This window comes from Lynx canadensis, chromosome B1 (assembly GCF_007474595.2).
Source record: "Lynx canadensis isolate LIC74 chromosome B1, mLynCan4.pri.v2, whole genome shotgun sequence".
NCBI classification, from domain to species: domain Eukaryota; kingdom Metazoa; phylum Chordata; class Mammalia; order Carnivora; family Felidae; genus Lynx; species Lynx canadensis.
Window position 1 is genome coordinate 104938615 of NC_044306.2, and position 21799 is coordinate 104960413.

The 21799-nt window shown below is 39.2% G+C and overlaps 1 protein-coding gene across 5 annotated transcripts in view; it reads left to right on the plus strand.

Moving 5' to 3' along the window:
* The first annotated feature begins 2646 nt into the window (after positions 1–2646).
* Positions 2647–21799, plus strand: part of PDE5A (phosphodiesterase 5A) — a 142110-nt gene continuing 122957 nt past the window's right edge. For 2 of the 5 annotated variants that reach the window (XM_030313153.1, XM_030313157.1), the window contains exon 1: positions 2647–3092. In XM_030313153.1, the coding sequence (XP_030169013.1) occupies positions 2971–3092 (122 nt within the window). In that variant the 5' untranslated portion in view covers positions 2647–2970. Of the gene's footprint in view, positions 3093–3593; positions 3672–4425; positions 4523–21799 lie in introns of those variants that run through there. The other 3 variants (XM_030313156.1, XM_030313155.1, XM_030313154.2) reach the window with 3 other exon arrangements.

The following is a 21799-nucleotide window of genomic DNA, read 5'->3' on the forward strand; positions in this document are numbered from 1 at the left end:
ATCTGAGGCTTGACTGGGGAAATATCTGCTTTTGTGCTCAAAAAGTTTGGTAGCAGAATTTTCTTTGTTGTATTGTGAAGACTGAGGGATTCATTTTTTTTTTGCTGACTAGAGCTCCTTCTAGGCTGTCAGCTAGAGGATACCCACAGTTCTCAGAAACTGCCTGTACTTCATCATGTGGGATTTCCCTGCATGATACACAACTACACCCCCCCATATTTAATTTTTAACCTCCAATTCTATTTCAATACTACAATGTATGTTCTAGTCTTCCCCCTTCAATAGTTAGAAACTTGGATATCATTATAAGTGCAAATATATTAATTTTCTCAAGCCTGGAATACACAGGATTGCTGCAAGGGGGCAGAATATACTGTGTGGCATTTGGGGGGAAAAAAGCAAAGCAGGAAAGTTTTTCATGACTTTTATAATTCAAATTCTTTTTTTTTTGAAAGGAACTTGATCATAGATTTATTTTTTTCTGGTTGTATGATCAAAACCTTCAACAGTAGAGGTAGGTAAAAGCCAAATCATGTTGAACTTTGTAAGCCACATTAGAGAGTTTGGGCTTTATTCCAGTATATTGGGAACTGGAAGGCTTTCCGTTAAATCATTGCACATTTATTTGTTGTGAATAGCAGTAACAGCATTTTTGAAGTTATTTCCTGGTAATGTTTGTTATTTACTCAATCTTCAACTCATTCTACAACAAGATTGGAGATGCTTAGTGCAATCTGTACCAGCAAGTTAACACATTAAATAATCTAGCAAATAGGGATAAAGAATAAAATGGAGCTGGGGAACAAGAGGTCAGGGTGAGGTCAATGCAAAATATGCTCCCCTTTAAGAACTTTACAATTACAGAGGTTTTGTTACAAATTTTATCTGAGATCTCTGGAGACTAGAACAGTCTGAAATACCTCATCTCCCAATCCCTTGTGATATGCTCACTTCATATAACAGGCCTTCACAGTAACCCCCAATCTACCATGTACATCACAGAGAATTCAGACCCACTGATGGGAGAATCCATAAACTGTTTTATTTTGTTTTGTTTTCAAGTAACTTTTCAGAAAACTTCCTGGTTTCTAATAATTTGACCTTTTCAGTTTAAAAGAAAAAATGGACATTTAGATAGTTTACTTAATCAAGACAACCAACAGAAGCAAATAATTCAAGCCAAAAATTCACTCCATCTTTTGTAGGTAAGCAGAATTTTAAATCATAATTGACCTCCTGTTAGGAGAAATGCGTGGATTTCCACAGGGAAAAACTGAGCACCGAGGGCAGTCTCTAGCTCATGAGCACTGTAATCACACATCAGGATCACAGTAACAAATTAGAGCTCACATTTTAAAATCTGATATAATTTATCATGCATTATGTCACATTCTACTGCTTTGCTTACTTTTTATTGGCTTGTGGTTACTTATATACAACAGTGAAGTGTCAGAAACTGAAGTTACAGAAAGACAACTATTTAATGCAGGAAGGATAAACCATTGCATTGGGGGGATTGGAAGGCATTTTCTAAAGTTCTTACATTATCAATTTAATCATGCGTTTCTATGTAGTGAGTAATGTCTTACATTCTTGCCAAGAGTATTTTGAAAGGACTTTGTTAAAAGTATGTCAGCTCGATTACTTAGGGTATATCACTGATAATAGTGTCCTTCACACGTAGTGAAACATACAACTCCTGATTTAATTCTACCCCCAAATTAGGTCACTGCAAAATACCATATTAAAACTGCAAATTGCGGGACAAGAAGATGGAGATGAGAACAAAGCAAAAGGAAGACACCAACTTCATTCTTGTAAAGCATGATTGGGACAGGGCAAAACAGAGTAGGAAGGCTGAGCCCTTTTAAACGGATACTTTTTTGTAGTGTGTGTGTGTGTGTGTGTGTGTGTGTGTGTGTGTGTGCGCGCGCGCGCCCGTGTTAATTCCATTTAAATATGACGAATTAACTTAAACTTGGGCTAATGGGCTGCTGTGCACTGTACCCGCGTAGTGCCTGTGCTCTCAAGTTAACCTCATTGTACAGAGGTGCCCTTGTTCTCTGACTTCATACACAAACCATCATAATTATTTCAGTTTACCTTTTCCTTTTCCTAGGAAATCTTGTTCCAGCCATGAAAAGGGAATGTTTGATGCAGACACCTAATTTGTAACTATTATTGTCGTTAATATTAACATTTTAAACACGGGAATGGCTTTGTTGGAAGTTACCCACCAGGACCCGCAAATCTGTGGCGCACGCCCCAGCTCTCCTTAACCCGCACGGTTGCTGGGGTGCTTCGAACCCCCGGGGCTGACTGGGCTCCGAGGAAGGTCGATGATCCCGGTTGCTCCCAGACCCAAGCCCTGGGTTGGAGGAAAGCGAGGCCAGACGGTCATTGTTCAGTCAGCCCAGAGGAAAAAGTGCCCAGGGTAGCAGCGCCTCTTACTTTGCGTGGAAACTTCCCCTAGCTCCAGCTTTCGGGATTTAGGATGGGCGCACACATCGCGACTCTCCCTTTCTGACAGCGGGGCATCTGCGAACACACCCACAGTCACCTTTGCGCGCTCCCCTGGATCCCGCTCAGCACACAGCGCACCCCAGCGGTGGCGTGGCCTCCTTCCAGCCGTGGCCACTTAGCTTCCGGAGAGCTCGCCAGTTGCCTCCGCCGCCGCCTTGGAATCTGGGGACCTGAGACACTGCGAGACCCGGTTTCCACCAGACCCCAGGGAGGACGCGCGGCTGCAGAGCCTGCCCCACCCGCCACACCTGGGAGCGGTGAGGACCGGGAGAGGAGGGGCGCGGCAAGAGGCTGGCCAGGAGCCCGAGCAGCTTCGCCGAAAGCCAGCCGGACTGGAGCAAGGCGGAGGGGGAGGGTCTCGGGGCAGAGTCCTGCTCCTCCGAGGGAGGGACCCCAGCTGGGGTGGAAAACAGCACAAACCAGCTGCAGAGACTCGGGGCGCGGATCATGGAGCGGGCCAGCCCGGGCCCCGGGGGGTCGCAGTTGCAGCGGGACCAGGATTCGGTGGAAGCGTGGCTGGATGATCACTGGGACTTTACCTTCTCTTACTTTGTTAGGAAAGCCACCAGGTAAGAAGAGGACCCCCTGGAAGACTCAGCCGGGTCGCTGAGAGTGACCTGGGGGCTCATCTCTCTCCCCTGTTGAATTTTCCTCTGCCTTCACCGTTAAACAACCTCCGTTCCCAGGCCCTTGGCTTTTTAAGTAGGTCCTTGGTCCTGTTAGGGTATAGAGATCTCGACTTTATGGCAAGTACAGTCGAAAAGCCCAAACATGGGATTCGATCCAACTTGCTCACAAAGTTCAAATACAAAAATGTACATGCGGACCCCCCCCCCCCCGCCCCCCAGACATACACCTCGGCTGCCCTGGTATTCCCTGAGAGCAAGATTATTTATATACACCCGCGCTCATGGGCCTTCCTCCAGCCCTTCTCCAGCCTCCTGGTCCCCCTAAATCTCCTTAGCGAAACCAAAACAGTTTTTGAGCCCCTTCCCTGCAGCTCCGGAAGCACCATTTCCAACTCGGTCCTAGCGGCTCCGCTCCTCCCCCGTCCCCCCTCGCCCCGGCCCTTGGCGGGGCGGGGAAGCCGGGGTAGGGGCGAGACCACGAGGAGCCCAAAGGCTGCAACATGCCGGAATCTTCCCAGAGTAAGTGCTGTCGCCTTTTGCCCCCTTCCAGTCCTTAGTTTGGCCCGCGCGTTTCCTTTCACTCTCTCCTGCTCCCAAGGCGGCGCCGCTGAAACCGCTCCGCAGAGGGGTTCGCGGCGCGCACACAAAGGGCGCGGGGGAGGCGCGGCGGGAGCGGACAGCTGGGGGCTGGCGGGTCCCGCGCGGCCCCAGCCGACCCCAGAGGCCAGCTCTTTCTGGTCGAGAGCCAAGCGCCGGGCGGCCGCTGCGGAGGGCTGGGAGGAGGGCGCCTGTCCTTTGGGAGGCGGCCGCCCGGGGGGCAGTTGGGCGCGCGTGGGAAACGCTCGCCTTGAGTTGGGAAGGCATTGGGGCTGAAGCCGAGGAAGGAGGAGGTGGAGAGGGGAGTGTGTGGCGGGCGGATCCCTCAAAGCCTGAGGAGTTGGTGGGAAGCCGACTCGGGCTGATTCCAGGACGCACCTCTTCGGAGAAGGGTCCCGTGTCCTCCGCCGCCACATCCAGGCAGCGGCCGTCGGGCAGCCGGCGCTGGCCGCCTCGGCCGCTAGGGAGACGCACTCGAGGCGGTGATGGTGGAGCGGCCAGCCGGGGCACGGCGCTGGGGTCCCACCCGCCCGCGCTCCGTCTCCGCTGTGCCGGGCGCTCCCCACCAGGGGGCGGCGCAGCGCGGGACAAGCGGGCGGCGGCTGGCAGCGGCGCGGTGGCGGGGTCGGTAGGGGAGCGGGCTTGGAGTCACCGCCTCACCTGGGCACGTCGTCGCCCCCCGGCGCCTCTGGAATCCAGGGTCTGCGGAGCCCGCATGGTCCGCACTTCGAACTTCCCTTGTTTGATATGTTGCCCTTTGGAGACAAAACCAGGTAGTTCCTTCAGCATCCCCTCCCTTCCCACTTTCCCTGGGGGCGCGGGGCCGGGTGCTGGGGTGGTGGCGCCCGGGTCACAGCAGCGGAGGAATCTTCATTGAAAATGGACTGACATTTTTGTTTTCCTTTATTCTCTTGCGGTGTATTACTTTGGTATCTTAGAAGGGACTCTTTTTTTAAGGCTGTTTTTCCTAACGAATTTGTATCGATTTCATTACTTTCGGGGTTTTTTTTGATAGAGGCTACTGCTTAGGGCAAATCTTACCTCTTCTGTTTAATTACTCCGCCCTCTTTTTAAAGTTGGCTTCCCCATTTTGGCCTTCTTCCTTCAGAATCTTAAATCTGGAGCAAGCGGAGGATAAACCCAGGAAAGAAAGTGATTTCTTTTCAAAACACACTTTTCTGCGAGTGTAGGGTAAGGCACTAAGACCATCTAGATCTGGAATTGCTGATTGCTGTGGCCGACAGTTTTCAGCGGTCACCTGCTACTCCGAGGCCATCTGCCCCTCGTTTCCTTTCCCCCTTGCACTCATCCACCTTTCCGCCCTCGTTGAACGGGGAGTGAGCAGGAGAACTGGGCTGATTTTTTTTTTTTTAAGTGTGTCAAGGTGTTTTTGGGAGGTGGCATATTACTAATAGTTGAAAGAAAAAAGTGATTTGTCTTATAAATCAACATAAATTGTCCTTTTCTTTTTTTCCCATCTCTCCCTTTAAAGTCAGAAATTTGGGATTGTTTGGTGGTTCTTTTTAAGTAGTCATAGGTAAGAACACCTCATTCCGAGCCTGCCAAAACTTTGAAAAACATTTTACTGGAAAATAAATGGAAAGAATTAAATTTACTTTTCTTTTCACATTACTTCTTCTCCCAAGTAGCAAAAGATTAAAATCCCAATTTCTCAAAATTACACTGCTCTGTGTAAAATTTAGATCATCTGAGACTCTATATGAAGATTTTTTAAGTTAGCTTTTGTATTATAGTTTATATTGACATAGGCTGACCACTTTCTCTGATATGTGTATGTTGTGTGTATATATTCTTATGTATTTATAAGAGCTTATGTTGAATAGGAGTTGGAAAACGAAAGTATAAAATGTTTAAGAGTAGTACAGGCCCTCAGTTTTAAGAGTTATGAAGTGCTGAAAGTTGTCAGTTTAAAGAATATAATCTAAGAGCTTGTGTGTAGTCAGAGGTTCCCGTTTGGTCTTATATTTGGTGGCATTAACTCGAGATTTAAGATTGCGAGATTAGACAGTAGTTGATTATAAAAATGCCAAACTTCTAAACCCAGTGTGAGTCTTATGGTTGTAGTAAAAATTTATTTGCAGACATTTTAACTTTACAGCTAAGATTTTTTTTTTAACTAGAAGCTCACATTACTTCGCTTTTTTCCTTTTGTTACATTTTGTAAGTGTAATGTGAATACTGTCAGTGATTCAGAAAACCCATGAAACAGTTCTGTAGAAACATTTAACATGTTTTAAAATTTAAAAGAAATTTGGATACACTTAGATTGGCCATCTGTGAGTGTAGACAGGCATGTGAATGGAACTGTTTCTACATTATTTGATTTGATTGTTGTCATTTGACATTCATGCATGCCTCTTTATCCTATCTCCAGACTGAATGATCTGTACTCAATAGTAGTCATCGAACAGAATGAAGGTTCTGGCATTCCTAAATTCTCATTTAAATACCCATGGGTTTGGTTGACCTCGAAAGCAATTCTGCCGCTGTATTAGATTGTTTCCTGTATCTTCAAATACAAAGCTAAGCACCCAGTTAAAAGCTAAAAGCTTGGAGCACAGATGCTTTTTAGTAATCACAGACTGTTGATGTGAATTTGAGAGTGTTGGTTGAACAATCCATAACATAATCTTTTGGCATAAAAAAATAATTTGAGACTAGTAAAAGTACAACATATGGAAAATTTCCACCCTCACTATTCTAGACAACTTCCTCAGTCCTACCCGCCTGAGTTACTGTGTTAATCAAGGGCTCTAATCTTCATGTATTTGCAAATGAAGTCTTCTGGGTGCTAATGCCACTTAAACAGCTGTTGTTATTCTTGACAGCATATTAAAATAATGTTACCTTTCATTAGTTACTAATCATCTCTGCCATTGTCGGTGATGTTATAGTTTATTTAGCATGGTAGGGGTAACATGATTGACTTTACTGCTTTGTTTTGTACTAGGCTAAAGCTTGAGAATATTTGGCATATAATGAAAATAGGAGTTACTAAGTGAGGACAAGTTTTTATGATCGCTTGGATCAAAGTCCAGAAACAGAAGTTTTACACTCCCAAGTAGCTTTCTGCGATAGACCTTTTATTTGACACTGCAAAGCTGTGCTGAATTACTTGACATTTTTTTCTTCATTATTTTTTCTCATCTCTAAAAGCTTAACATTTTTATTTGCAAGATATTTATTTTAAAATCAGATGATGGATATAAAATAAATATTGCTATCTACTTTTAAAAATTATTGTGTCTGTAATTATATAGGAATATAATTTTCAATTTTCAGACAACTGATTTGTTAAGCATATTTGATCAAACTGTCACTAAGTGTTGAATATAATAAAACCCTGTGATTGTTGACTCAGTCTGACTTTAATATTATTTATAATATTTTTATGATGGTAAATCTGATGCAATAACGGCCTTTTCTTTTTGTATTGTTTATAACCAGGGTTCATATAGCCAGCTCTAAACTGCTTTTTAGTGCCCTAAGAGTACTCATATGTATGGAATTCCTTTCTCCTAGAAGAAGCTGTAGGAGCCCCTGAAATAATGTTTCTCATGGCCCCTTCTATCTCTAGTGTTCTCAAGGTTTCAAAATCAGACCCATTTTAGAGCCTGCAGTACAAGGTCATGGTTCCTAAGAATGTGGTAGAATTAATGCAGTCGCAACTAGTCACAGATGGTATCTCAAAATAAATCTATCTGCTTAGCTAACAAAATCTGAAATAGGCATATAGTACAATTCAGTAGCTTTTTTTCAGATCTGTATTTTCCTAGGATCATGTTTTCAACATCTCAAGACATGCAATATTTAACATTTTGAATATGTTGTGCAACAAAATTTTCTTTTTAAGTAATTCCACCTAAGCAGTTAAATATTTAAAATATCTGAAACTGGCTTTCAAGTTGTACAGGTAAAGTTTCATCCTTATCTGATTACAGGGAAGGTGTCTTAGTAATATGCTTCCTTTCCTTTAAATTTGAAAACACAAATTAACTTAGAACTTTGAACTTCCCAGTACATTTTAATAATGCTCAGGAAAGATTTCTTCCGTCGTTGAAAAGGTTACGCAGAACTGGTTGATGTTTATTGGTTTATTCCCAAAACATTTTTCACATTAATAATTTATTAAACCTATAACTGTTAGGTTCAGTTAGATTTGCTCTTTGTTCTCAGAGTTGATTGTAGGATAAAAACCTCTTCCTAGGATGAAAGCCTTTGGTAAAGACTTAAGGACAATTAAATAAATCACTGAGTTGATTGATAGTGGAGGGTTGAAAAATGACTAATTTCTGAATTTAGGATGCAGACTAGCTACTGACTTTGCAGGACTTCCGATGAAATTCGTTTAGCTGGACAGATGTAGATTCCATTACAGCTGATTGATGTGGTCTTGGAAATATCTGTTATATCAGGTTCTCAGCAAAAAGTGCCTGGGAGCGATATACCTAGGCATAAAAATTGAAGAAAGTCTTTCCACATGAGTCATTCATCTGATACTTAGCTCTGTAATCTTATTTACTGACTTGGTATTCTCATTTTGTTTGGAATTATATATATTTTTTCATGATGTAAATGTTGTATTCATTTTCTCTAACTGGTGGGAATTTATACTTATGGCCAACCAAATGTTTCAGGCAGGTAAAGCTAACTGAGTGTTAGGTTTTTAAGAATCATTTTGGTAAGTATTCTAAAAAGCTTTTTGAGACACTTGGGACACTCAGCTGGTTAAGCATCCAATTCTTGATTTTGACTCAGGTCATGATCTCACAATTTGTGAGATCTAGCCCCGTATCAGGCTCTGCACTGACAGCGTGGAGCCTGCCTGGGATTCTCTCTCTCTCCCTCTCTGTCTGCCCCCGTTCCCCTCTCTCTCAAAAATAAATAAATAAAAACATTAAAAAGATAAAATAATTAAAAAGCTTTTAAAGATATTTATTTATTTCTCTGGTTTATAGTTTGTACTAAGCATGCTTTTTAAAGTGTTATGTGCCATTGTTAGCTTCTGTATCCTTCAAGACTTTCCCCTTGATTCTGAATTCTAAAATCAGCAAATTATCTTCTGTGAATAATTTTATTAAATCTAAACTTGGGAGAAAAAAAGATCTCCATCTAATATATCCTCAGTGATAATTATAAAAAAAAATAGCAATCATTATTTCTACTCTCTGTTGAATACCTATGCTGAGGTTGAAAGAAGAGAAAAAAATCCTGATGCTTTAAACTGATGAAATAATTAAAACACACACACATACACACATGCAGGATTTTTGAACTTTAGATTTAGAAAAGATCTTTAATCCAGTGTTTCTCAAACTTAAGTAATGTTCTCCTGATAAGAAAGACATTCTTATTGATCTGTGGTATGTTAGTTAGAAAACTTTTGGTCATATGTAACCCTACTTGAATTTATACAAAATTGTCTTACATAATTAAGTGCCTGGAAATAGATTTGTCTGTGAAATTCATCTGATCAAATATTGTCGGGATTCTGTTTGTATGTAAATCTGTTTAATCTGTTTGTCCTTCCTTCAGCCCATCCATCCATCCATCTATCCATCCCATCCTTCCATTCATTTTTTGGCCCTGTGCTGTGTTGGCTTTATTCTGTATGCTTTCTTTATGTGCTGGAAGTGTTTTCATGGCAACTTTCTGTGGGTCTTAAAATCCTGATGTTAGAGAACTACCGAGTCATCTGTGTCAGTCCTCTCAAACTTTCTCTGGCCTTGCTTGAGTCATGTGCCTGCTCTGGTCCAGTCAGTGTATCCAGAAGAATAGGGTCGTCCGACTACTTTCTTGGGGCAGGTAACCCATAATGTGATATGCCATTGAAGGAGAGGGAATTCCTAAAAGAAAGTGATATAGACATAGCCAGAAATTCTAGGTATCTACCATACCTAGTGTTGGACTTCCTTGTATTTAATGTTGGTTAAATATGGGATTCCTAAGAGTAGGTATAATTTAATCATAATTTCAGCATTTTTCCAATTGTAATACCAAAATAAATTTATAAGCTAACTATGAATAAGAATGGTAAAACTCCAGCCAGATGCAGATTGACAGTATTTATTACATCACCCTTGCAGACTGCATATGGCCCTGACTGCTCAATAAAGAGTTTGGTGAGGTCAGTTCACCTTTGCTACAGTTGCCCTAATGATGATTCACTTCTCCCACTGGGTCCGAACAGTCATGAAGCTTTTATTGCTATAGCATAGCTTTTGTGTTTTTGTTTTTTTTTTTTTTTTTTTTTTTGCTTGGTTTGAAGACACACTTGCAGATTAAATTTGTCTGTTTTTTATTTTTTTCTTTATCCTAGAACCATTGAGCTGTTCATATGGTTGTAAACACAGATATAAATCTGAGTGTTAAAATTGTAGGCTAGTACTTGGTTTGAAGGTGGTCATCCCAGTATTTTAAAGTGTACTTCTTTCACCGTTTTTAGGGGTTTTAATTGTCATCAGTGTGAAAACACAAAATTAGAACACTTTCATAGAAAAATTACAGATCTTTAAAACGTACTTGTTTTGGATTCTCAGGCCTTCTCATACCTCAGATTGAAAAATGGCAATCTAGTGCAGTCTTTCCCATATGCAAAACAAATCAATTTACATATTTACAGCATAGATGTCAGTTATGATGTGTTCTTTCAGATGTAAGTAGGTTTTCCTTTAAGGAACGTTTTTCATACATGTGATTGCAAATGCATGGAAAATTACAAAACCTGTTTCTTTTAACTCTCCATCAAATGTGAATGTGAAACCATATGAAGCGATTCTGCATTTTATTTATATTTGGTCCCAGTCAACTTCTCAGATGTTTTCATAGCTGGAGAAAACTTGGAAATACTAAGTAACTTCAGGCAGAGCATTCATTTCCTTTTCATACCAGATCCAAGAGAACTGATCACGGTAACATCACAGTAGACATTATGTGAGGATGTCACTTGGAGGTGCTCCAAATCTCCCCAGTTTCATTTAACAGCCTATTATTATGGTATATTCATCTTTTCTTCATCCGAGCCAGTGCTTCTCAAAAGGGATGCTATTGGCATTCAGTGGTGACCTTTTTTTGTTGTTGCGAGAGACTGTTCAACAAATTGCAGGTTATTTAACATCCCTGGACCCCAGAAACTAAATGCCAGGAGCACTCCCATCATTGTGACCCACAGTTCCAAATGCCCCCAAGGATTGGTGCTATTACTTGGTTAGGAGCCACTGTTCTGAATTGTTTACTATTGATTTTTACTGATGTTGGTTAAGGGCCCTAGGTAGGAGCAGTCTAAGCTTCAACCCTAGAACTTTTTCTTTCAAACAGTATGAACTTAGGTGCTTTATTTGCCTTTTCTGTAAAATGGAAGCAGCATTTACTTCATAGAAATTTAAAGGAAATAATGCATATTTCCTTCCTTTTTGGAGAGTGAATTTCAGTAGTTTACCTTGAGAATCATATAATCACAAACTTTGATAGTCATTTCTTTATTCTGGTAAGTGGGAATTAGAACAATAAAACAGCGATTTTTATAGACTTTAAGAGTCCTTGGGGTGCCTGGGTGCCTCAGTTGGTTGAGTGTCCGAGTCTGACGTCAGCTCAGGTCATGATCTCACAGCTTGAGTTTGAGCCCTATATCGGGCTCTGTGCTGACAGCTCAGAGCCTGGAGCCTGCTTTGGATTCTGTGTCCCTCTCTCGCTCTGCTCTTCCCCTGCCCATGCTCTGTCTCTCTCGCTGAAGAATAAATAAAATCTTAAAAAAAGTCCTTATATTTTACATGAATATTAATGATTTGAACAGAGCCATTTGTGGATTGTTGTGCTACTGGAAAGGTAATTGGACCGGGAGTCCAGACCTCCCAGGGTGGGTTGTCCCCAGCTTTGGGACTGGCTCAGGTTAATAACCCTGGGTTTTAAAGTGGGAGTGGAGGTGGGGTGGGGAGGAATCAAGGCAGAAAAATTCATTAATGAGCTGAAAAAGCTCTTTCAACCCTAAGCATTCTTTATTTTCACAAGGAGACAGATTATCAGATTCTCAGATTGAATAGTTTCCTTCTTTAAGTACTTTCCAGAAATGAGTAGTGGATCCAGGTCAAATTATGCAAACAGTGTAACTAAAACTGTATAAAATCAGGATCAAAGAGCAGGAAAAATATCTAACATTATACTTTATGTGAGTTACTTTTGTGTTTTTCCTACGGATAATTTTAGCAGATTTCCATATAAGTTATCAACCATCGCTTTCCAGACAGGAAATTAGTACACTCTTTGTAATTCTGGTTTTAAAGTGATTAATTCACATGACCTACGAAATAAAAAAAGCACTGGAGAGAAAGAAAAAGGGATGATGTTTTAATAGTAAACTTAAAAGCATGGGAATGCATTGTTTTTTCTGGATCGTTCGGGGCCTGCAGTTTTTTACCCTGTTTTGTTTTGAGGCACCCTGCAAATCTCCCCAAATGCTACACTGCTCAAGGACTTGCTGCGTAGCTGTGCTTGAGGCCCAGGCTTCAGCCTTCCAGACTTTCCTCAAGCGAGCCCCTTGGGTAGGAGCTAAAACAGACCAACTTTAGTCCCCAAATCTCTAGCAGAGTGTTAAAGCATTTTTTTGGTCTAGTATTAAAACCATTCTCCAGTTTAGAATTATGGTTACTATGAAATATTGCTATAATTTTCATTATAGGTAATTAGTTATGTTTTCTCACATGTGTTGTCAGTTTTATTTTATCTTTCAATTTTTTCAAAAAGAATCATCCCCAAATCTCTAACTTATTTTTGCAAAAAAAAATTTTAAGTAGTAATGGAGAAACAAACTATGTTCTTGCAATTATTTTTCTCACCTGTTAAGTTCTTTATTTTTATATGTTATTCAAAAAATTACATCATATGTAAGTGTAGTTATTTGTCTAGGAAGTCTTATGTTTTTTCAGTTATAATTTGAGAAAACACTAACATTAAAGCAACTTAATTTTTTTTCATGTGTTTCTGTAGAGATATTAGTGTTTTAAAACTAGGAGCTTCAGAAGAAGCAATGGCTGACATCTAGTTACTCTGTACAAGCCCACTGAATAAATTGTTTTTCCAAAAAAAAAAAAAAACCACTTTTGAAGATGTACTCCATTATTTAATAATGTTTGATTAACTTAAAAATAATAATTATTGTGTATTAAACACTGTATTAAACATAACATTTGTATGTCCCAGACTCTATGCTGTCACTTTATATGCATTATTTCCTTTAATTTTCTGAACAACCTGAGAAAGGTTATGTCATTATCTTCATTCATTTTATTGAGGGAGTGAATAATATACCTAAGGTTTCACCCTTAGAAAGAAATAGCTGTGGGTTTGAAGCTCAAGTCTGTCCCACTTAGGGCCCTTCCCCACCAGGCTTTACTGAAGTTTAGTGTCAGTGTTAAAGGAAGCAAGGCAAAGGCTCATAGATTTAATATCATGTGGAATCTAACTCAGGAAGAGGTTAAAGTTTCTCCTAGGGCCCCTTAATGTGCATACGCATTACTAAATGATTTGCTTAGAGACTTTGCCCAAGTGGGTTTAGTTTCCATCTATAATTTTAGAGTATTAAAAAGTGGGAACTCTCCAATGACATTTTAAAATAGAGTGGCTGAATATTTAGGTACTAGGCCATCACAATTATATTTTTAGTATTAGAACACAAATACCCTAAATACAATATATTTTCAAATAATTTTCATCCTTTGGTACATTTTTTTAGGCAAGAGTACAAAATGCATTGAACTAGTTGCTCTACAATTAGGTTTCATCTAATTGTATTTTTAACTCATGAGAATTACTGTGTTTATATCACAATTTTACTTTGCCTCGTAAATTTTCCTTTTTTTTCCCCTTAGGTTTCTAGATGCCAAGAAATATTCTATAAAACCCAGACAGAATATTTTAATCATTTTCCCTTTCAAGACATCTGGAATATTAAATGTGCATTTTAAAGCATTTCTGTCTTTTTCAAGATTCATTTTGTAAGATGAGTGAGCACTTCATCTTTGGTGGAAAGTAAATATATTGCTGCATGGAGCCCTTATGGACATAGGCATCTGTGTGTGTGTGTGTGTGTGTGTGTGTGTGTGTGTGTGTGTCTTTTGCTAACCATATTTGAAATCTCTACAAGAGTTTACATCTGTCTGTCCTGTGAGTAGGTTTTGCATTTCCTATTTAATACTTTTAGATAGAAGGTATTTGGAAGAAGCTGTGGCATGTCTAGATGAGTGGAAAATTTCTAGAACATAAGCTATAAATTGTAGTTTTCTTTTCTGTCATAGGTCTATAATAATCTTGTGTGAAAATGAGAAATTGAAAAAGGAGGAAAGTTTTGATTCCTAACAGAGTATATGCCTTAAGTTACCTTTCATTTTTTCAATGAGGATTGCTAATCAACTTGTAATATTTTTATAAAGAAGATGAGGTGTGCCTAATATATAAACTTAAACCTATTTAAATATCTATAAAAAAGGTATTACTAGATTTGAAACATTAAGTTAAATCATTAACTTAGTGGAGTCTATCATTTTAAGAAGTATACTTTTATCTACTTAAAAAAATAGAAGTACACAGGGTTCTGCCATGTGTATAATTTTGAGGAAATAAACTCTGTTACAACTATCATAAAAAAATGACCATTCATCTTCTATGCTTCCCCCCCCACCCTGAATTTTTTTTATCTTTTTTTTTTTATCATTCACAAATTAATTTGGTCATTCCTCTGTGTATTACTAAAAATGCAAAATGTTCAACACTGGAAATATGCAGCTCAGCCTTTTCCTGCTGCAGCTGCTGGAACCTGGCTTCCTGGCCTTTTGAGTGCATGAACTCATTTAATTTTGTAGGGTGCTCCACCTACTTTGTAACACCATTTTGAAGGGTGTGGTGCTGGCAGTATTGTAAAGAACCCCAGTGAAATCAGAATGCATTAAACAATATTCTTCATGACACTGATTTTTTATATCAAATTGCCATTGCATGAGCAGTTTGGGCTGTAAGAGTCTTCCCTAAAGTAGGATATGGAGACCGTAAACTTCTGATTGAATTCATTATTTAAAAAGGTTTGAAATTTAAAATTCAGGGCACATGCATGACAACTCTTGGCAAGTTTTTGGCAGCTGCCATTTGGCTTTATTTCCTATTATCTAATTAATATCAGTCATTTGGGCTCTTTACGTGCACAGTGGGGGAAAGGGTCCCTCTGCGCCTCAGCAGCATCTATGATGTATACAAGTTTGAAACCACAGATGGTGTTCACATTGTGTTACCTGAGAGGAATAGCTCCCAATGTTGATTTTGGTACCCTCCAGGATCTACTTATTTTAAGACATATTGTAAAAATTAAAAACAAACAAACACAAAACTAAATTTAATCTACCCATTTAAAAATGGTATATAATACAATTCATTTATGAAGTAAGAAATTTTTTGTGTCAAAATAAGGAAGGATATAAGTGACTGGAGGATAACAGATTTTGGTAAGGAGAGAGGGAATGATTTGGATGGGATGTTAAACATCAGGATCTTATCATCAACTATAAACTCTTGGCACCAATTTTCACTGCATTTCCCTGGGCTATGGCTTTACTTCAAGTTTCTGGGCCCTGTTAGCTTTCATTAACAGCCTTGTAAAGTGAAATCAACCAAAAGACTCTAAGAGGGCTGTCCTGCTTTTAAGTGCTCCCAGGTTTGCCAGGCAGTTGGCAAGGACATGCTTATCCATGACAGCAAAGTCTCTAAGTTATTAGTGCTTGTAGCACGGAGTAAAAATACCTGTGGAACTTGTGTCTCTTTCCTTTTTGCTCAGATGGTTAGGATGCAACTTGCATAGAATTATGATGTAACTCTTATTCTTGGGGAGGAGGAGGAACTTCATGGGATTCTATAAAGAATGGCATTCTGCAGTATCTGCTTTGGCCAAGGACTTGAGGACTCAAGCAGTCGTCAGGATGCCAGTAGCCAGCCTGTTTCCAGACCCCATTTAGCCCACTTAGCCTGTGGTGTTGTACACCAGAAACACCTTTCTCTCCTCATCCTTTTTCTGATTCTCTTGGGGGAACTTAATGAAGAAATGAACAGCTACTGCTCCTTAGCCCAAACCCTGTGTCTCCATTGGAATGAGTATGAAGGGTTCAGGAGATAGCAAAATCTTAAATATACGGAAGAGATTTTGGAATGCTCCTACAAGCATTTTCTAATTTAACTTATGTATCAGCCTTGTGTGGTGAGTGAAGGAGTCATGAGGTCGTTCTCCTGTTTAAAAGAAGAGGAAGCTGAGGGGCAAAAAGACATTGAGTTGACTGACCTAATGATAACCTGTTGACCTGTTGATAAAGTCAGACTTTGTAGGGGGTCTTAGTGGCTTGTTAATACAGCTGCCCATGTTTACACCTGAAAAACTTGAACTCCAGAGAAGTTTTGACTGGTTTGGCATCATATCTGTGTAGTCTTATAGCTGGAACTAGCATTACCTTCTGATTGCCTGTTTGCTATTCTTGACTTCATACCTTGCCGAAGACAGCACCTTGCACTTCACATAAAGTAATCAGAACAGGTGGTGTTTCCCCTGGTTTATAGAAGATAAAATTGAAACTCAGAGGAAGAAAATTGTTTGTCACTGGTCATAAAACTCATTAGTAACAAGTGCTTAGGTTAGAACTCAAGTCTCCTAAAAACATAGCCCCTTTATGCTTCGTAGTCCCAAGAATTTTTAGCAACTAGTCAGTCTCTGTTTTATGAGTCAATTATAATTTGTTTTTTCTCTATGAAAAATACATGGTGTGGTTTTGAGAGTAAACTGAAAGAACTTAGTTTAAAGAGGAATTTTATACTACTAATTATTTATCTCTAAGCTTTCAAAAGGTTCAGTTATTATACGCAGGATCACAGTGCGGTCGTCCTCTGTGTTCTTTTGATGATAAAATTAGTGTTAGTAATTTGATAGTCTGGAGCTCATCAGTATGCTGTATAGAACCCACCTTTTCTTTGTTGTCTATCTGCCAACAATTTCAGTTGGGGAAAAAGAATATAGAGGACTGGCATGACCACATAAACTACAGGATACTCAATTAAATTTGAATTTCAGATACTACTTATACTAAAAAATTATTCATTGTTTATCTGAAACTCAATTTTAACTGGGTGTTCTGTATTTTTATTTGCTAAATCTAGCAACCGTAAGAATGACTCTTCCCTTGAACACATTCATTATACGGTTTTTCAGTGCACTGTTTTAGATTTATAAAACATGACCTGGTTTCAGAGAAACAGACATGGGATTCAGGCAGATATTTTTCAGGACACTATCCTTAAGAATCTTTATTCTCTGAGTCATTTGAGACAGTTTTTGCCTCAGTGGCTTAATATGCCATCCTTTTATGATCTGAGTATAAAAAATTAAGTTAATGTGTTATCGTAAGTGATTTTTTTTAAGTTTATTTGTTTTGAGAGAGAGAGAGTGTGCATGTGTGCACAAGCCAGGGAAGGACAGAGAAAGAGGGAGAGAGAGAATTCTAAACAGGTTCCACACTGCCAGCACAGAGCCCGATTAGGGACGCAAACTCACGAACCATGAGATCATGACCTGAGTCAAAATCGAGAGTTGGAAACCTAACCAACTGAGCCACCCAGGCACTCCAGTCTTATTCTCTCTGTGCCTGTATGTGTGAATTTGAGTTTGACTTTCAAATGCAGCTAGAAGTTAGGGAGTGTTTCCTTCATGATACGCATTGATGTTCTGGGAACTTTTTTCTTCTTACTGGCCATAAGACTTGGAAAAGGAGACCTGGATTTGACTCTAGATTTTGCCACCAAATAGAATGTCTTTGGTTCAGCCATTTAATTTAGCTTCATAATTTAGAAAGTAGGATTGTTAATGCCTGTCTCACCAGGTTTAAATAAACTGTTGCCCTTTTCTTTTCATTATGTTTCATATAAATACTTTCAAAATCTTACAAAATCAAAGAAGAGACATGAACACAGAGATCCTATCGTAGGCCACAGAAGTGATTTGCCCAGTCAGAAGTACCATCTAGGTTTCTTGAATTCCATCTGGTACTTTTTACCCTTATATCTGACATATTTACAGGCATCTTTTCCATCTTTATTCATTTTATGCATTTGCATTTAACTTTATAGAACAGCAAAATCCAGTATGTACAGAAATAAACTCCTGAACACCATATAAACTTCAATTTTGCAGGAGTGGTCACTGAATGATATGTCTAGGGTTGTTCATTACTATATCTCTGGTGCCCGGCCTAGCTGGAATAGTGCCTGACACACTCAGATCTTTACCTTATGAGAATAATTCATTCTATAAAAAAAAGGACATGTAAACATGGATCCAATTAAAATGGGGAAATAAATCAGTGAAAATGTTTTGATTGGAACTTTATCTTGAATATGGAACCACAGATTATAAAAGTAAATTAATCTTAGATTTAATAAAATGTAGATTATAATGAAAATTCCATGCTAAATTTTAGAATGGACAATTTTTGACAAAACTATTTTACAGCCAGTTAACTTCACTTTTTCATGTTTGGCTTTTACAACAGGAATATAGACTTTTTTTTCAAAAAAACACTTTTTGAAACCGTGAAGATTTCATCATTTTTTCCAAGGATGTTTCTTTTTTTTTAATGTTTATTTTTTGGGCGGGGAGAGAGAAGGAGAGTGAGAGAGAGAGAGGTGGGGAGAAGGGCAGAGAGAGAGAGAGAGGGAGAAACAGAATCAGAATCAGAAGCAAGCTCCAGGCTCTGAGCTGTCAGCACAGAGCCTGACATGGGGCTTGAACTAACAGACTGCGAGATGATGACCTGAGCCAAAGTTGGACGCTTAACTGACTGAGCCACTCAGGCACCCTCCAAGGACCTTTCTTAATCTTGAATATAATTATTTAAATAAATTTCTCTTTTCAAGCATCTGTTATATCATTCCCCTTGTTGATTCTTTATTTGTTAGTTGGTCTTTAATTGGGCATAGCCCTTAACTGTCAGTGGCTTTGTATAATATTGTAATGGTTCTCCAACATTACTTTGATCTACTTGTAGAAATTCTGTATCTTTTTTTTTTTTTAATTTTTTTTTCCAACGTTTTTATTTATTTTTGGGACAGAGAGAGACAGAGCATGAATGGGGGAGGGGCAGAGAGAGAAGGAGACACAGAATCGGAAACAGGCTCCAAGCTCTGAGCCATCAGCCCAGAGCCTGACGCGGGGCTCGAACTCACAGACCGCGAGATCGTGACCTGGCTGAAGTCGGACGCTTAACCGACTGCGCCACCCAGGCGCCCCAGAAATTCTGTATCTTATGTAAGAATTTTAATTTGGGGGGCACTTGGTGGCTCTGTCGGTTAAGCATCCGACTCCGGCTCAGGTCATCATCTCACGGTTTGGTTTGTGAGTACGCGCCCTGCGTTGGGCTGTGTGCTGACAGCTCAGAGCCTGGAGTCTGCTTCGGATTCTATGTCTCCCTCTCTCTCTGCCCCCGCCCCTTGTGCTCTGTCTCTCTCTCTCAAAAATAAACATTTAAAAAAATTTTAAAGAATTATCATTTTGATTTGCAGGTGATTTGTATTTGTATAAACTGAAATATTAAAAAATCATTGGGAGAGGATAGATGCTTTTAAGAGGAAAGGCCCACTTCATATAGCCACATTGGTCATGCACTGCAGAACTTTAAGGGATGTCTGAAGAGAGAGAGGTGTGAGGAATGATTTAATTTTCTTTGTGGTTGGTTCTTAAGTGAGTGTTTTGATGTTATGATATGATATGATATGTTTTCCTACCTAAGCATATAACTACAGGGACTCAGATAATCAATAATGTGGTCATGAGAAACCCCTTCCCCATCACTCGTGGTTAATAAAAATTGTTGATTGAATGAGTGAATATACTGGATCTGCTTTTCCTGTATAATTTAATATTGCGTTCATCTCTCCAAGAAAATAACTAGAAATAAAACACGTGTGACAAATGTAGTATTAAAAAGCATATGAATAAAGAATTTTTAAGCGCTGACTCTATATGAGACATATCATAAGCCCTGCAGGGTATATGAGGATAACTTAACCATGATCAGTTATGAGGCTTATATCCAAGAGATAATAAATATTGATAGTTAAACCACAATGTTGATTTTCTGTAACGAATATACAAGCATTCAGATATTCAAAAGACTGTTGTCTCTCTTGATGTAGTCAATTTAGGAGCCTTATTTATTGATTCATTCACTGCACTCAAGAATTATTTATTGTAGACACACTATGAGACGGGCATTTTCCAAGTATAGGGGATTTATTGAGGACAGAGTATGTAACAGGCATTTTCCGAGTACAGGAACAAGTTGGACAAGTAGTTCTCATGAAATTTGCATCTGGTCGGAGGAGACAGACAACAAAACAACAGATTAATAAACAAGAAAAATATCCGATAATAAGAATTCAGGTGCTGTGAGGTGAGAACATCATGTATCAGATGCCACTTTAGGTGGCAGATCAGTGAAGACCTGTCTGAGTGATCAGCCAGATGTAGGTGCCGGGAGAGCATTCCAGACTGGGGGCAGTTAGAGCTTGGTTGCTTGAGGAGCCCCAGAGAGGCCAGGTAGGGGATTAAAAGAGCTTGGCTTCTATTCTCTATTCACTGAGAAGCCAAGTAGGATAATTAAGATGTTAAGATATACTTTGTTCAAAGATTGCTCAGGCTGCTATGGGGAGAATGGATTTGAAAGGGGGCAAGTATAATATAGAAAGACCAGTTAGGTGCAGGTGATCATAGTCCATAGTGAGAGGTGGTGGAACTTGGACCAGGGTGTAATGCAGGAGATAGAAATGAACAAATTGGGATACAAGATTTGGGAGTCACATTGACAGGACGTGGCCTGGATGTGAGATTTGAAGGAAACAGAAATTTCGAGAAATTCCTAGATGTTGGTTTGAGTAACTAGGGAGGTGATGGTGTTCTTTATTAATATGAGGAAAACTGGCAGGGAGTGAGATTGGAGCAACACAACAGGTAGGGCATTAGGAATTCTGTTTTCACCCATTGTAAGTTGTCTGTTTAGATATCCACCTCGAGTTGTCAAGTCAGTATTTTGAATTAAAAAAAAAGTTGATCACCATTTTCCAATGAGAAGGTAAGAAATAAATTGTACTAAGTTTTAAGTTGGTAGCTGAAATAATTCAAATGCCTATTTTTATATTGATTTAACAATTTAAGTTACCTGTGCATATTTTTAAATCACATAAAATATGTTAATTTAGACATAGTGCATTTTTTATCTACATTTTACAAAACAATTTTATTCAAAAGCTTCCTGTACATTTTTGACAGCTTCACATGCATTTTTGACATCAGTTTCTTTGGCACAACTACTGCAATTCTGGGGGGTTATGTAAGTGTTTCTTCCTAAAGGGATCTTTGAAAGGCTTTTATAATAGTATCCAACACTTGAAATTCTGAGGTCATCCTAGTAATATCTGTGTTATTATTTCTCTTACCCATTGCATTCTAGACTGGCATATTTTACAATAATGTATATTTACCAAATAATACATTGTTGTTCAAAATAAAGTAATTAAGGCAATATCTGATAAATGGAAAACAACACAGATTCAGAAATAAGGCAACCTTTTCTTTTTCCCTCCGTATCCTTCTTTTTTCACTTAATAAATTGTGGAGATTATTCACAGCAGTACATATGACCATTTTTCAATGTCTGCCTAGTAATCCATTATATAAATGTACCATTATGTATTTAAACAGCCTTCCAGTGGTGATATAGGTAGCTTATTATCTTTGCTGTAACAAACATTGCCATAGTGAATATGCTGGTACTTCTTTTGTGTAAAATCTCTGGAACAAAGGATAAATGCATTTTAAAATTTGTTAGATATTGCCTATTTACCTTCCAAGGAGGTGGTGGTAACAATCTTTCGACTGCCAAGAAGAATGAAGAGTATATACCGACACTCTCCAAAATCGTGCATTGTCAAACTTTTTTTTTGTCCTGGCCTTTTAG